Source organism: Humulus lupulus, chromosome 5 (assembly GCF_963169125.1).
Source record: "Humulus lupulus chromosome 5, drHumLupu1.1, whole genome shotgun sequence".
NCBI lineage: Eukaryota > Viridiplantae > Streptophyta > Magnoliopsida > Rosales > Cannabaceae > Humulus > Humulus lupulus.
In genome coordinates, this window is record NC_084797.1 from 57358276 (window position 1) to 57374320 (window position 16045).

At 39.6% G+C, this 16045-nt stretch overlaps 1 protein-coding gene across 4 annotated transcripts in view; it reads left to right on the plus strand.

Annotated features, from left to right (window-relative positions):
• LOC133834844 (uncharacterized) overlaps positions 1-16045 on the plus strand; it is a 62539-nt gene that overhangs the window by 33382 nt on the left and 13112 nt on the right. For all 4 annotated transcript variants that reach the window (XM_062264604.1, XM_062264605.1, XM_062264603.1 and 1 more), the window contains 6 exons: positions 13113-13233; positions 13327-13396; positions 14295-14382; positions 14506-14626; positions 15041-15234; positions 15366-15474. In XM_062264604.1, the coding sequence (XP_062120588.1) occupies positions 13113-13233; positions 13327-13396; positions 14295-14382; positions 14506-14626; positions 15041-15234; positions 15366-15474 (703 nt within the window). The remainder of the gene's footprint in view (positions 1-13112; positions 13234-13326; positions 13397-14294; positions 14383-14505; positions 14627-15040; positions 15235-15365; positions 15475-16045) is intronic.

Here is a 16045-nt window from a genome sequence, read left to right on the forward strand (position 1 = left end):
TCAAAGATCTCGGTGCTCTCAAATATTTTCTGGGTATGGAAATTGCTAGAAGTAAAAAAGGTATTTCCGTGTCACAGAGAAAATACACTCTAGATCTTCTAAAGGAGACAGGAATGCTCGGAAGCAGACCCAGCAAAACTCCAATTGAGCTCGGAGACAAAAAGAAAATGTTTGAAGGAAGTCCAGTTGACAAGGGGAAGTACCAACAGCTGGTAGGAAAACTCATTTACCTCTCACATACTAGACCCGACATTGCTTTTGCAGTGAGTCTAGTCAGTCAATACATGCATGATCCGTGTCAAGGACATCTCAATGCAGTGTATAGAATTCTGAGATATCTCAAGCAAACTCCAGGAAAGGGTCTTTTTTTCAGGAAGACAACTGAGAGAAAAGTTGAAGTGTTCACAGATGCAGACTGGGCTGGTTCAATTGATGATAGAAAGTCTACATCTGGATATTGCACAATGGTATGGGGAAATGTAACCACATGGCGAAGTAAAAAGCAAACTGTGGTTGCAAGAAGCAGTACAGAAGCAGAGTATAGAGCCATGGCTCATGGAGTGTGTGAAGCTATATGGATCAAACGTCTACTAGAAGAATTGAAGATTAAATATGAAGCCCCTATTCAGCCTTACTGTGATAACCAATCTACTATCAGCATTGCACATAACCCTATACATCATGACAGAACCAAACACGTGGAAGTTGACCGTCACTTCATCAAAGAAAAAATTGACAGAGGAGTTATCAGCATTAGATATGTGCATGCTAATCAACAGCTTGCTGATATTCTCACAAAGGGACTATCTGAACAAACATTTGATTTTCTTGTAAACAAGCTTGGACTCATCAATATCTATAGTCCAGCTTGAGGGGGAGTGTTGACAGTTAGAAGAAAATAGGTTTTAATGGTTTTGATCTTTGGGATTCCTGGGAATAGGAATCGGTACCTATTCTTGTATTTAATGTAATTACTTATGTATTTCCTATATATACCTCTAGTCCTAGGTTGTACAATATATCAGAAAATAAAATATACAGTGAGAAACAGTTTTTTCCTCACCATTTCAACACAGCCCTTAGCACTTCCAGCTCAAGTTTGGGATGAGGTCACCATGGATTTTATTGAAGGACTTCCCAAATCTGAAGGCTGGGATACTATCCTAGTTGTGGTGGATAGGTTGTCCAAATATGCACATTTTATAAGACTCAAACATCCATTTTCAGCCCCTACAGTAGCTGATTCTTTCATGAAGGAAATAGTGCGATTACATGGCATTCCTCAATCAATAGTTTCAGATCGGGATAGGATCTTCCTAAGCTTATTTTGGAGTCACCTATTCAAGCTACAAGGCACTACATTGAAGAAGAGCACTGCCTACCATCCACAAACTGACGGTCAATCCGAAGTGCTCAATCGATGTCTAGAAACATACCTACGTTGCTTCTCGTTTCAGCAACCAAAACAGTGGTCAAAGTGGTTGGCGTGGGCTGAATATTGCTACAATACTTCCTATCACTCTACACTCAAAAGCACCCCCTTCAAGGCTCTATATGGGAGGGACCCTCCTGTCCTATTACCCTACAAAAAAGGGACTGTATTGGTATCCTCAGTGGACGAATTGTTGGAATCTCGAGATGTCATCCTAGATGATCTCCGAATGCATCTCCTTCGTGCTCAACACCGCATGAAAATCCAAGCAGATACCAAACGAAAGCCGCTGGAATTTTCAGTTGGGGACATGGTCTATCTCAAAATCAGACCATATCGCCAACGTTCTCTTGCCAAACGCTCCAACGAGAAGCTATCAGCTCGCTATTATGGGCCTTTTCCTATTGTCCAGCGCATCGGCAAAGTAGCTTACAAGCTTCAGCTCCCAGATCATGCCCGGATCCACCCTGTTTTCCACGTGTCCCAACTCCGTCGAGCCATTGGTGACGAACCAGCCATTCCCACCATTCCGCCACAACTCACAGCTGACCTCGAGCTTCAAACAGAGCCTGAAGCACTCCTTAATACCCGTTTCACTGCTGCCAACGCCATCCAACCCTCTGAAGTACTCATCAAATGGAAGACTCTACCTGATTATGAAGCAACTTGGGAGCCATACCACACCATTTTCGAGCAATTTCCTTCTTTTCACCTTGAGGACAAGGTGAAGGTTTTTGGGGGGTATTGATAAGCCTCCAATCCAGGCCGTCTACACTAGGAGGCCCCGAAATAATTAGGTTTTTATGGTGTTAATTGTACCCTATTTTATTTAGTTTTATTCTGTTTTTTAGTTAATCTAATTGGCTGTTTTAGGGTTGAGTTGTAATTGTTGTATTTGGTCTTTCTTTTTCCTAGCTGGCATTAGATTGTTATATTGTAAAAGGACCAAAGCCTATAAATAAGGCAGGGGTCTCATTTAGAAGGCAGCTTGTGATAGAGAGATCTAGACTTAGGAGAGAGCAGCCCTCTCAAAAGGTTGTAATTGGAGATACTAGCATCTCGAAAGCTAGACTGTATTTCTTTTCTCACCATTAATAAAGAGGTTTTCTGTGAGGGATTTCATTCTTGGTGTTACTGTGTTGGTAGAAAAATTCTATTCTCTAAAATTGTTCTATCACATTTCAGATTCTCTATGGTCGCGATCCTCCTTCCCTCATTCGGTACAAGTCCGGCTCCACCCCAGTTTCTTCGGTTGAGGAAATGTTAGAAGAACGAGTTGTGCAACTTGATGAACTCAAAATGCATCTGCTCCACGTCCAACAGAAGATGAAGTTAACGGCGGATAAAAAGTGGCGTGATGATCATTTTGAAGTAGGAGAGAAGGTATTTGTCAAGTTGAAGCCTTACCGCCAAAAATCTATTGCTGCCAGGTGCAATGAAAAGCTCTCTCCTCGCTTCTACGGGCCTTTTGAAGTACTCGCATGCATTGGTCGGTCGCTTATAAGTTGGCATTACCTACCACCTCTTCGATGCATCCGGTGTTTCATATTTCTCAGCTTCGGTGAGCCCATGGCGTGCATCACTCTTCCCCATTGTTGCCAGATCTGGAGTTGTTGGTTGAACCTGCAGATGTTATGGGTGTTCGGAATACCAAAGCTGATGGAAGCGGTGAAGTGGAAGTACTTATCAAATGGAAGGACCTACTGCTCTTTGAGGCCACTTGGGAACGCTATGACACCATGGTCCAGCAATTTCCTTCTTTTCACCTTGCGGACAAGGTGAAAGTTTGGGAGGAGGGTAATGATAGACCTCCAATTAGGCATACCTATATTAGGCTCATGAATTGGGGGGCCGATTATGGTAATAGCTAAGTTTGGTAATGTATCAAGGATATGGAATCAATTTGCTATCTGATTGATTTGAAATGTATCAATTTGCTATCTGTTTAATTAGGAATTTTTTTTGTAATTAAATAGCAAGAGAGTGTAGGGGGAGGCATGCTTTGTTCTTAATCTGTATTGAACCTTGGCTCTTGGAGAGAAACTGGGACTCGAATTTCCCGGACTTTCAATAAAACACACTCCATTCCTCTTATCTCTTTATCTAGTCTACTGCGGTGTATCAGCAGGCCGCGGCGCGCCCTGCCTGAGCCGCAGCGCTTGGGCAAGATTAGGGACCCCCCAGGCCTTCTCACGCACACGGGCCACGGCGCCTGAAGAACAGGGCCGCGACTTGAGCCCAAAAACCTAGAATCCCCTGCATTTCCCCTGCATTTCCTCCGAGACAAACCCACCAAAATTCATCCTAGACATAAACTATAACCAGAATTAAGTCTTTCAAGCATTCCCAAACATTGTAAGCTACATATAAACCCCCAAAATCAAGCTAACACATTACCAGAACCTAAAATCCAACCTTGAGTTCAAAACTTAAAAACACCAAAACCAAGCTTAAGAATTCAATAAAAACAAAGCATTTGGCTTACCCCCACTGCAAATTACGGCCCTGGGTTTATCCTCCAGTGATCCTAGCTTGATTCAAGTCCCCAAGTTTCCAATCTTCAACCTTTGACACCGATTCTCCAAGAACTCCGCTAGCTTCTATGCACACCAAGGGGGAAAGGGAGCAAACCAACTAGGGAGAAAGAGAAAGAGGGAGAGGTTATGTCTTGTTTCCTTGTCTCTACAGGCTTCTAGTGCCTAAGCTATCTCAAGGTAAGTCTATCCTCTTAATAAAAAGACCATAATGCCCCTTAGTCATAACTTATTCCTTAATGGCCCCAATGTCAAAATGGTCATTAGCCACAACTCCCACTAATCCTCAAATATAGATTCTCAGTTAATCCCGACATGACCAATTAATCACCAAATAATTGCACGTTAACCAAGAAATCCTAAATACGCACTAAGTCCCCAAAATACCATAGGCTCGCCCCGAGCCAGGTATTGGACCTCATTGTGACTATTCCGCAAATCCACTCACTAGGATCGTCTTGGTCCACACATCTCAAATATATGTCCATATTGCTGGGGTCTCACTCATAATACCTACATAATTCAAATATATCCTCAACGGGTCAAAACTTACAAATATGCATGCCTTGACAAGAACGGGCCCACATGCATATTTAATACTCATAAACATGCATATATATATATATATTCATAATATCATTTAAATCATGTAATCATACATATATTCCATTAATTCCACATATAAATCATATTATGTCCTCCAGACACCATAATTCAAGGCACTTAGCCTTAATAGTGAATTTGAGACGCTACAATGCAAGTGGGTATTCACAGTGAAATACAAAGCTGATGGTATTATAGAAAGATGCAAGGCGAGACTGGTTGCAAAGGGGTTCACTCAAACTTATGGGGTGGACTACACAGAGACATTTACACTAGTGGCAAAACTAAACAAAATAAGTATTCTCCTATCAATAGCTGCTAATCTTGATTGGCCATTGAAGCAACTTGATATTAAGAACGCTTTTCTAAATGGAAATTTAGAGGAAGAGGTTTATATGAAGATTCCTCCTGGTCTCGAAGGAAAATATGGAAAAGAAATAGCATGTCACTTAAAGAAGTCTCTCTATGGCTTGAAGCAGTCACCACGAGCATGGTTTGAGAGGTTCATTCAAGTGATCAAGAAGCATGGGTACAAACAAGTTAGTCAGATCATACTCTATTCTTCAAACATTGACAAGATGGTAAGATTGTAATTCTTATTTTCTATGTTGATGATATGATTCTAACTGGAAATGACTTTAATGGAATGAAGGAGTTTAAAAGACTACTAGCCCAAGAATTTGAGGTAAAAGATCTTGGTCAGATGAGATACTTTTTGGGTATGGAGTTTGCAAGAACCAAGCAGGGGATTCCAGTCTCTCAACGTAAGTATGTTATTGATCTACTCAAAGAGACTGATATGCTCAAATGTAAACGAGCAGCAACACCAATGGAACCCAAGGGAAAGTACAAGAAGAAAGAAAAGGAGAAACCTGTAGACAAAGGGATGTATCAATGACTAGTGGGAAAATTGATCTATTTGTCTCACACTTGACCTGACATTGCCTTTGCAGTTAGCTTGGTCAGTCAGTATTTGTACAACCTTTTAGAAGAACACTTGGAGGCATTTTACAGGAAATTACGGTATCTAAAGAACACCTGGAAAAGGTTTGTTGTTCAGAAAAAATGGAGAAAGTGGCATAGAAGCTTTCACTGATGCAGACTGGGCAGGTTCAATTAAGGACAGAAGATGAATATCTGGATATTGTACCAAGGTATGGGGAAACCTTGTTACTTGGAGAAGCAAGAAGAAACAACCTGTTGTCGCAAGAAGCAGTGCTGAAGATGAGCTTAGAGCTCTTGCTCAAGGAGTATGTAAATTGATTTGGATCAAACAAGTTCTAGAAGAACTACAACTTCAAAAGAGCGAATCCTTTGAAACTATACAGTGACAATAAATTAGCTATTAATATAGCACACAATCCGGTTCATCGTGATAGAACCAAACATGTGGAGGTGGACCGTCATTTCATAAAAGAAAAAATTGAAGAAAAAGAACTGTGTCGTTTATGTGCCAAGCAAACAACAAGCTGCTGATTTGCTAACAAAAATATTATCAAAAGAAATTTTTGATGAGCAAGTGTGCAAGCTGGGCATAAAAAAGTTAGAGAGAGAAATCTAAGAGTCTTCCCATGCACGTTAGGTACGACCGTGGTCTTTCCGGCCATGGTTGGCACAAAAATCCCATTGGTTTTGGGAAGAAAGAGGGCTACTACCCCATTGGTTTTGGCCTAAAAAAACAACCTGGATCCTTTGGTGACCAGGGGCAGCAAAGATACTGGAGCTTTCGTACCTTGTATAAGGTGTTTATGTTCACCTTATCAATTGACGGGGGTTTGGTTAGAATATGCGAGAGGACCCGATTATCGGGTTATGAAATAACTATAACACTGGATGCAGCTTCATGGCTTATCGAACTATTGGAAGAAATGCAGAACAAGGAGGAGACGCAGAGGGTGAATTTCAAGAGATCTTTTCAAAACACTTCGAATAGCTGTTATTTGGAGAGTTTTCAAAATAGTAGCAGGGGGTTTATCAAGATATCAGTCCTGAAGAATAATAGGATGTCCATGGTGATAATTCCGGAGGAAAGACAAGCTAGGGGGTGGAACGAGCTCGCAAGGTGTCTTAAGGGGGTGCTAAAACGACAAAACATGCAGAAGTACGAGAAACATGAATTGATTATGGAGGATAGCGAGTCTGTCAGGAAAGGAGCTTTGAAGCCTTCTTATGCGAACATAGTGAAACAGACAAAAGAAAAAATAAGAAAACAACCTGATGGCAAATATAACGAGTCAGAGATGGGAGGGGGAAGGAAGGCACTCGATGGGGGTATGAAGGTATTTGGCGGGAGGAGCAAGTATATACAACAGAACCACCACATATAACAAATAAGAGCTTCCACAAAACAATACAGAATTGGGACACTAATAAGCTAAGATATTGGGACTTCTTACCTATGGGGAATGGGAGTTTCAGACCAAGGAACAAGTTCCCGAGAGAGAGAATGAAACAGAAAAACTTTCACGAATTCTTACAAGTGGAAAATTGTGACAAGGATTGGAACAAGGCACTAATAATGTTTAGAGATAACAGTAAGGTGGGATGGAGTGTTATTTTTTATAATCTCTCTCGGGAAACTAAGAGGTTTTGGGAGGCTAGCCAAATGTATGATGATCGAATCATAATCTGGTGCAAGAACGAAGAAGAGATGGAGAGTTTGATGAAATTGCACAAGACTGTAATACCGGGTACTGGGGGCACGGAGGTCTCTTTTAGGAGATGGTCATTTGAAGAACAAAACAGAGATATTAAAATAGAATGTAGGAGGTCTTGGATTGGGGTTGAAGGACTGTCTCTGAATTTATGGAATATTAAGATCATGAGGAAAATTGGTGACATGTGTGGAGGATTGCTAGACGTGGAGAAGGATACAGCAGAAAAAACGTACTTGAATCATTTGAGACTCAAGATGGAAGGGGATAAAGAGGGCTTTGTACCTAAAAACATTCGACTCCAGTATGAGGGTTCTGAATTTCCTTTAAAATTATTCAGACTAAATGATTGGGGTTATAGATTTCATGGATTTCTCAACACAAGATGGCAGGAAGAGGGTGATATATTAGGAGCTGGGGTGACTGGCGACTATGGAGGGGAAACGGCCGACGGAAAACAGCTTCCAGTACCGCTGGTAGGTGGAGCGGCTGTTGTCGGCGGCAAGGAGTCTGGTGAGGAGAAGACCGAAGGGCTTGGGAATGCAGAAATCGTAGGTGTAGGCGTAGCTGTCGAGGTCGGGCTAGGAGAGACCCAGGATTTTGAGATGCAATCATCAAGCATAAAGGGGCGGCGGCCATTCCCTGCAGAAGCGAGTGGGGGAATCGAGGAGGTTTCAAACAAAGAGTTGCAGCTTTGCACAACTTCAGAGAAACTCATGGGGGAGAAGCTGATTAGTCTCCAAAGGGTTTTCAATCGCATTTATTGCTCACTTTGTTTAAAGGAACCGAAGCCTAGGTTTTATTTAAATTTAAATATAAACCAGAGAGATTGGGGCCAAAAGGACTTTGGGCTTGGTGGGCCTTTATTCACTTTTCTAGAATCTAGAAAGGAGAGTTGGAGTATAGAGGATCGGGCCTTTATGGGAATGATCTCAGTTAAAATAAATAAAGAACCAAGGTGGGAGATAAGGGGGTGCCAACGTGGCAGCAAGGAAAGGCAGCTCCATACTGCTGAGGTGTCAAATGTAGTGTGGTCCAATTTTCCCCAGTTAAGAATGGCTCAAAAAGAAAGGGAGCAGATGGATTTAGTGAGGGGTTTTTTTATTAACAGCTTCAGGAAAATGAGCCCGAAGGTTAGGCTTGCTTTTTCAAAGGCAGCAACAAGTTATTGGTCTGAGTTTGTCAACACAGCAAAGAAAAAAAAGAATTCAGTTCTGATAAAAGATGGAACAATGCTAAAAAAAGAGGAGGAAAAGGTAGAAGGACACCTGATTGTTTATAGAAGGAAAAAGAAAAGTACTCCTAAGGGGATAGGATGTACCCAAACATAATGAAAAATAATATGGAATGCAATATAGAAGAAATGGAAAGGATTGAAGACTTTCAAGAGGATGGTATGAATGATGACAGCTTGGAGGGGGTAGTTCAGAGGAGGAAGATGATTACTCTGTAATTCCTACAGAGAGAGTAGAAGAGATTTTACCAGATATGAGAAAGCTATGGAGTAATTGAGTAATGGAAGAGATGGGGGATAATATATCCTTGGAGCACAGATCCTCTAACGGTTTCACGAGGGGGGAATCAAGGAAAGAAAGTACGGAGAAAGGAAGAATGGAGCCAAGTCAGAGTCCCGAGAATGATTGGAATAAGGTAGCTGAATCTTTGAATGAGTTGGCGATGAAGGTGATATTTCAGAATTCAAGGAGTAAGGAACTGAGAAAATTGGCATGTAACATAAATTATGATAACAACTCTAAGAAGAAAGGGGGGAAGGGGTCTACAGATAAATGAAGATTTTGACATGGAATGTGAGGGGAAGTGGGGCAGCTGAGAAACGAAAGAATATTAAGGCTACGATTTGCAAGATTAATCTGGATTTTATTGTGTTACAAGAAGTCAAAAGGGAGTTGGTGAACAGAAAATTTGTTGGAAGCATTTGGAGGTCTAGATCTAAAGCGTGGTCTCTACTACCAGCCATGGGGAGATCAGGAGGTACTATAATTGTTTGGGATTCGAGGAAAATTAAAGTGTTGGACTCTTTAGTAGGAGAGTTTTCTATATCGGTACTTATTGAAGCGGAGGGAAAGGAGCCTTGGTGGTTTTCAGGAGTCTATGGACGTTTTGGGATGAGATAGCAGGCTTAAGTGCCATATGTGGTGATAAATGGTGTTTAAGGGGTGATTTTAATGTAGTTAGAAGGCTGGAAGAGAAGTTAAACAGTAAGACAGTAACCAAAAGTATGAAGTTGTTTGATGATCTAATAAGACAGCTGAGACTCGTTGATCTCAAGTTGAATAATGGTCAATTTACATGGTCAAATTTTAGACAGCACCCAATTTGTTGTAGATTAGACAGATTCCTGTTTTCTAGCAAATGGAATGAGATATTCCCTTTTGTTAGGCAAGAGGTACATGTTAGAATTGTTTCAGATCATAATCCGGTTGTCTTGGACTCCAACCCACCCAAGTGGGGGCCAAGTCCCTTCCGGTTTGACAATATGTGGCTGGAACACAGTTCTTTTAAGAAGGAATTTGCAACTTGGTGGAAGGATGCTGGAGAAAAGTTTGAGACAGAATACAACTTTATGGAAAGACTAAAAATAATCAAAGAGAAGGTGAAGGAGTGGAGCATTAAGGAATTTGGAAGCAAAAAGATTTTAAAACAAACAATAGAAAGGAGAATCTCTGAGTTGGATAGGATGGAAGGAAGTGATTGCTGGAGCTTACTATATATGGAAGAAAGGAGATCACTTAAGAAAGAATGGCAACAATTGCTTTTTGAAGAAGAGAGAGGAAACTGACTGAAAGCTAAATGCAAGTGGGCAAAAGAAGGGGATGCAAACTCCAAGTTTTTCCATCGTTTGCTTAATGCCAGAAAGGCCAAAAATTTCATATCCAGAATTGAAAGGGAGGATGGGGTATTATTGGAAAAAGAGAACGAGATAGTAGATGAAATCACTTCGTTTTATAAAATGCTGTATAGATCAGGACACCGAGAAGTGATCGGAATCGAGGGTATTGAGTGGAAGGCAAACCCGGACTTCCTGGTTGCACATCTGGAAAGACCGTTTGAAGAAGAGGAAGTGAAAAAGGCAGTGTTTGAATGTGATGGGGACAAAGCGCCAGGTCCAGATGGCTTCTCAATGGCAGTATACCAAAGGAATTGGGATATTTTAAAAGGGGATGTGATGAGGGCATTTACAAGGTTTTCAGAAGATGGTATTATCCAAAGGAATTTGAACGAGACATACATTTGCCTTATTCCCAAAAAACTGAATAGTTGTAAGATAAAGGATTATAGGCTGATAAGCCTAACTACAAGCTTGTACAAGATAATTTCCAAAGTATTGGCTATCAGGCTTCGAGGGGTATTGGATGACACTATTTCTGAAACTCAGTCTGCTTTTGTGGAAAATAGACAGATATTAGACTCGGTCTTGGTGGCAAACGAGGCGGTGGAGGAATATAGAAGCAAAGGACTAAGTGGTATAGTTTTCAAAATAGACTTTGAGAAAGCTTATGACTATGTTGATTGGGAATTTTTAGACATGGTACTAGCAAAGAAAGGATTTGGCCATAAATGGAGGAAGTGGATAAAAGGCTGTGTATCCTCAGCATCCTACTCTATATTTATAAATGGAAGACCGAGAGGAAAGATTTGTGGGGAAAGGGGGCTAAGGCAAGGGGACCCGTTATCACCTTCTATTCATTTTGCTAGGGGATGTACTTGGTAGGATGGTAGACAAAGCTAATGACTCCTCTTTGTATAATGGTTTTCTTGTGGGGAGGGAAAAGGTTTCGGTAAGTCATTTACAATTTGTAGATGATACGATATTCTTCATTAAAGATAAAGGTTCAGTCCAAAAGTTACTTGATATTCTAAAGACGTTTTGCTCTGCATCCGGGATGAAAATCAACATGAGTAAAAGTCAAATCTTGGGTCTGAACATGGTGGAGGAGGTGGTTGATTCTTTGGCGAGGTCGGTAGGGTGTTAAGTGGGTCAGTGGCCCTTGAAGTACTTAGGGTTGCCTTTGGGGGGGAATCCTAAAAAACAAGCGTTCTGGGAACCGGTTGTAGCAAAATTTGCGAAAAGATTAGATGGGTGGAGGGGTGCATACTTGTCTAGAGGGGGTAGACTAACGATTATTCAATCTGTGTTATCATCCCTACCAACTTACTTTCATTGTTTAGAGCACCCAAAACTGTGATCATCGCCCTTGAAAAGATGATGAGGGATTTCCTTTGGGAAGGGGGTGATCTGGGTGGGGGTGAGCATCTGGTGGCTTGGGAAAAGGTGTGTAAACCTCTTTTTCTAGGAGGGCTAGGTATTGGGCACTTGGAAGCAAGAAATAAGGCTTTTTTGATGAAGTGGCTGTGGCGATTCCCGTTGGAAGACAAGACCCTTTGGTATAAGGTGATTAAAAGTAGATATGGGAGAGCTGATAACTTCTGGGATTCGAAAAGAGGGGATTCTCTGTCGTTTAGAGGACCATGGAAGAGTATTGCGGCATTGTATGATGCATTCCTGACTAGGGTTCGCTTCAAGGTTGGCAAGGGGAATAGAATCAGATTCTGGGAGGATGTTTGGGTGGGTGATGAAGCCTTTATGAGACTATTTCCTGATCTTATGCAGATTTCTAATGGGAGACAAGAGTGTAAAAGAAATGGCGGGTGGGGGAGAAGGACTCTCAAGATCTAACTCTGGATGGGATTTTCAGTTCAGAAGACAATTGAGAGAGTGGGAGGCCCCCCATTTAGTAGATCTGCTTCAGCTTCTTGAACAGAAACCAATTCTTGAGGTAGTGGATGACTCAAGAATTTGGTCTCCTGGGATTAATGGTATTTTCTCTTGTAAAAGTGCCTTTCAAAGTTTAGTCTCATACCAGTATAATTCACAAGGAAATTGGGCTTAGTTGGTGTGGAAAGGTTGCGCTCCATCTAGAATCAAAGTTTTTGGTTGGTTGTTAGCTTTGGAAAAAGTAAACGTTCAGGAGATATGCAAAAGAGAAGACCTTTCCAGGTGTTGTCTCCGGGCTGGTGTGTCTGCTGCAAGAATGCTGATGAATCTTTGTCACACCTATTTCTTAAGTGTCCTTTTAGCCAAGGTCTATGGAATAGATTACTGAGAGAATTTGGATTAAGCTGGTGCATGCCAAAGAAATGTGCTGAGCTCTTGTCTTGCAAGATAGATGGGGGGAAGAGGTCTGCTAGATTATGGACAGCTACTGTATTGGCTATACTTTGGGCAATATGGTTAGAAAGGAATGGTAGAATTTTTGACAATATAGAAAAGAAGAGTGTAGAGGTGTGGGATAAAGTTAAATTTTGGGTTGCAACATGGGTCTATAGGACAAAATACTTTAAAAATCTTTCATTTCAAGATCTCCATAGAGACTGGGGCTGTATTTTATCCTACGATAGTGACCATGATTAGAATCGGATCTGATGTATAACTTGTACTTATGTTCTAGGTATTGGTTTTTCTATGTAATGATCCATGGTTTTCCTCCGCCTTAAGTGATGGTTTCTAATGAAATTGGGGGTCAATCATTGATTGACCTTGTCTCTTTTTCAAAAAAAAAGTGTGCAAGCTGGGCATGTGGGACTTGTATGCACCACCTTGAGGGAGGGTGTAGAAATAACCTGAATTATTAGTTAGTGTTTTACAGCTGAGGTGTAATTAATGTAAATTAGTTTATACTTAGAATATACCTTTTCGACTCAGCCATTTTAAAGGCTATTGCTTTAGAAATGAAAATAACAATTAAGAGTATATTTTTCTATTGACCTTTATGACCATTTTCTTTTATCCAACAATTATTTTGAGAAAATGTTCTCTAATTTTCCTTACCACCTACATTGTGAACTAAACTTATTTCCCTTCATCAGTGTGAAGAAGTATGCCGACTTGCATTGATTAGGCGCTACCGCCTTCTTCCACATATATATACTCTTTTCTACATGGCACATACAATTGGAACTCCAGTAGCCAGTCCTACTTTTTTCGCTGGTAGGTTCTAACTTTGTTAAGTTCAATTGGCATTGGAACTGCATGAAAATTTCTCTTTCTAATATTGGCTAACATCTGTGTATTGCTGTGCAGATACCAAAGATCCCAGTTTAAGGAAAGTCGAGAATTCTTTTTTGCTCGGTCCACTTTTAGTCTGTTCAAGGTTTCTATTTCTTTTAACAGAAATTAAGTGTGACGGGTCTTTGTGGATCTTTATTTGTGCTTCTACAATGGCACTTTTTTTTTAAACAATTCACAAGTTCTATTATTAGTGAAAAGAATAATACAAACAGAAGAAGGTGCACAAAGATTGTACAACCATCTTACCAAAAAAAAAAAACATAAAACAAAGTACAGGAAACTCAAATATTAGAGGAAGACTTGTCATTCTCTACATAAATCAGAGAAAAGCACATCTCTAAACTTTTTCGTATTGAACACCCAACCCAAATAGTTATCCAATATCTCACTTTATCCCATAAAGCTTCTGCACTAATTCTACCCCTTCTGCACTATTCATGACACTTTTTGAACTTCATACATTTTTTAAGATGAAAATAAAGTTGTCCTTGATGCATCAATCAAATTCTGCCTTAAAGATGGCTGGTTGTTTCCTATGTTATTATAATAATATTTATTCAGCTATATGCAAAACAAATTACCCAATGTCAGATGCCTCATAAACATGCTGTACCTATTTTATTTTAAGATCTCATGTGATTTATGAAAAGATGATAAACTAAAATTTCTGTATACATTTTTTTGTCAAAAAAAAAAAAAATTCTGCCTACATTTGAAAGTATATTCTCAGTTTCTTTATAATTCTCTTTTTCAACCTGACAATTTTTTCTCCGTTTTTAGTTTCTCCCACCAGAAAAACAAGAATTGAGTGCAGTTTACTACTGAGTCCCTGTGGGTGTATCTACGAACAAAACTCCTGATATTTTATTTCACACCTATCATATATTATTCAAAGAGGTGTTCATTAGGAAAATTTTGACTGTTCTTGATCATTAAATTGTGGATATTTGTTTCCCTGACTTTCTATGTTTCATGATTAGTACTGTACCTGACCAGCAGACAGATATTCTCCAGTTTACACTTCCAAAAGGAATCTGGTTGAGATTGGATTTTGATGATTCACATCCGGTATGTAGGACCAAAATTATTGATTTGCTTGTTATTGAGTTTTCCTCTTCTTTGTACATTCACTTTTCATTTTTGTTGTCTGTTGTTCCAGTATTTACTTTTAATTTTGTTGGGTCCTTTCAGGATTTACCAGCTTTGTATTTGCAAGGTGGAGCAATTATTCCTTTCGGTCCTCCTCATCAGCATGTTGGCGAGGCAAGTCCATCAGATGATCTGTCCCTCATTGTGGCATTAGATGAACATGGTAATTTATTTGTTTTTAATTCTCTTCAGATGACTTTTCCATTCCAAAGCCCATTCCAATGAACCAAACATGCCATGAAGTCTAGATTTTCTAGGAAACAAACCTCTATCCAAGATTATTTAATTAAATTGTTTCTGACAGATGTATATGTGTTCTCTAAGTTCAAGCACAAAAGACACTGTATATATAACTCTATCTCTCAACCTTTTCTAAAGGATATATTAAGTGTTGTTTTGGGAGTTGGATTTCAAGAATTGTTCTGCATTGCTTTTATTATGGTAATTTATGTTTGATTTAGTAGTTGCTGATAAAGTGATAAAATTAATAGTAGATATTATATCAGCAGACATATTACTAGCGATATAATGTTTTTCATTTAACTTTTTTTTTTATAGAGATCGTTTCTCTTTACAGGGAAAGCTAAAGGTGTTCTATATGAAGATGATGACGATGGATATGGATTCACCGAAGGTCAATTTTTGTTGACACATTATGTTGCTGAACTTCAATCCTCAGTTGTTACAGTTAGAGTTTCCAAAACGGAAGGATCTTGGAAGAGGCCAAGTCGTCGTCTGCATGTGCAACTATTACTTGGTGGAGGTGCAATTGTATGTCTTTCTTATTAAATGTTTAAAACATTTGCTTGAGCCCTTGAGAATCATAGGTGGATTTATTTTGTTGAAAAATAAAAGGAGTTATTTGAAGTATTATGTCAACCATTTTGCTTTATTCATAATAGGTTGATGCATGGGGCACAGATGGCGAGGTTCTTCAAATCACAATGCCTCCAGAGCAAAAAGTTGCTGAGCTAGTATCTGCCAGTATGAAGCGATATAAAACTCAACTAGGTAATAAAACTACTGCTTTGAGGATCTCATCTGGGAAATTCCAGAATCCCCGCAAATGTTTTTATTTAATTTTTGTACTTTCAATAGGTTACGTCCAGAATTCCTGTACTAACCCCTTTGAGAGAACATCCTGTCCTCGTTCCCAGTCAGTAGGAAATTCCAGAATACCCGCAAATAGCTAAACTCCAGGATCTCATCTAGGGCAAGAAAACGAAATTATAAACTGCTGCGAATTGTTTTTAGCTGAGAAGAAGCAAATGTAATATATATACCAGGATTAACCTTTAATCTAGGTACAAAAGTGAAGGTAAGAAATAATCTTGGAGATTATCTAAGAACCCGTTAAGGAAACTTACATTCTTCTAATCCTTAAAATCCTTTTTATTTTATTTTTTTAAAATAATTCTATAAAACTTTAATTAAATTAGTGATTAGGGTAAATGTGATAAGTTGAATTTTAAACTTGGTATTTTTTTTGTCTTTTATGCCACTCAGATTTCTAATATTTTGGCTATGCCTCTTCGTTAATCCTTTTTTTATAAAGATTTATTTACATTTTGTTTACCCCAAA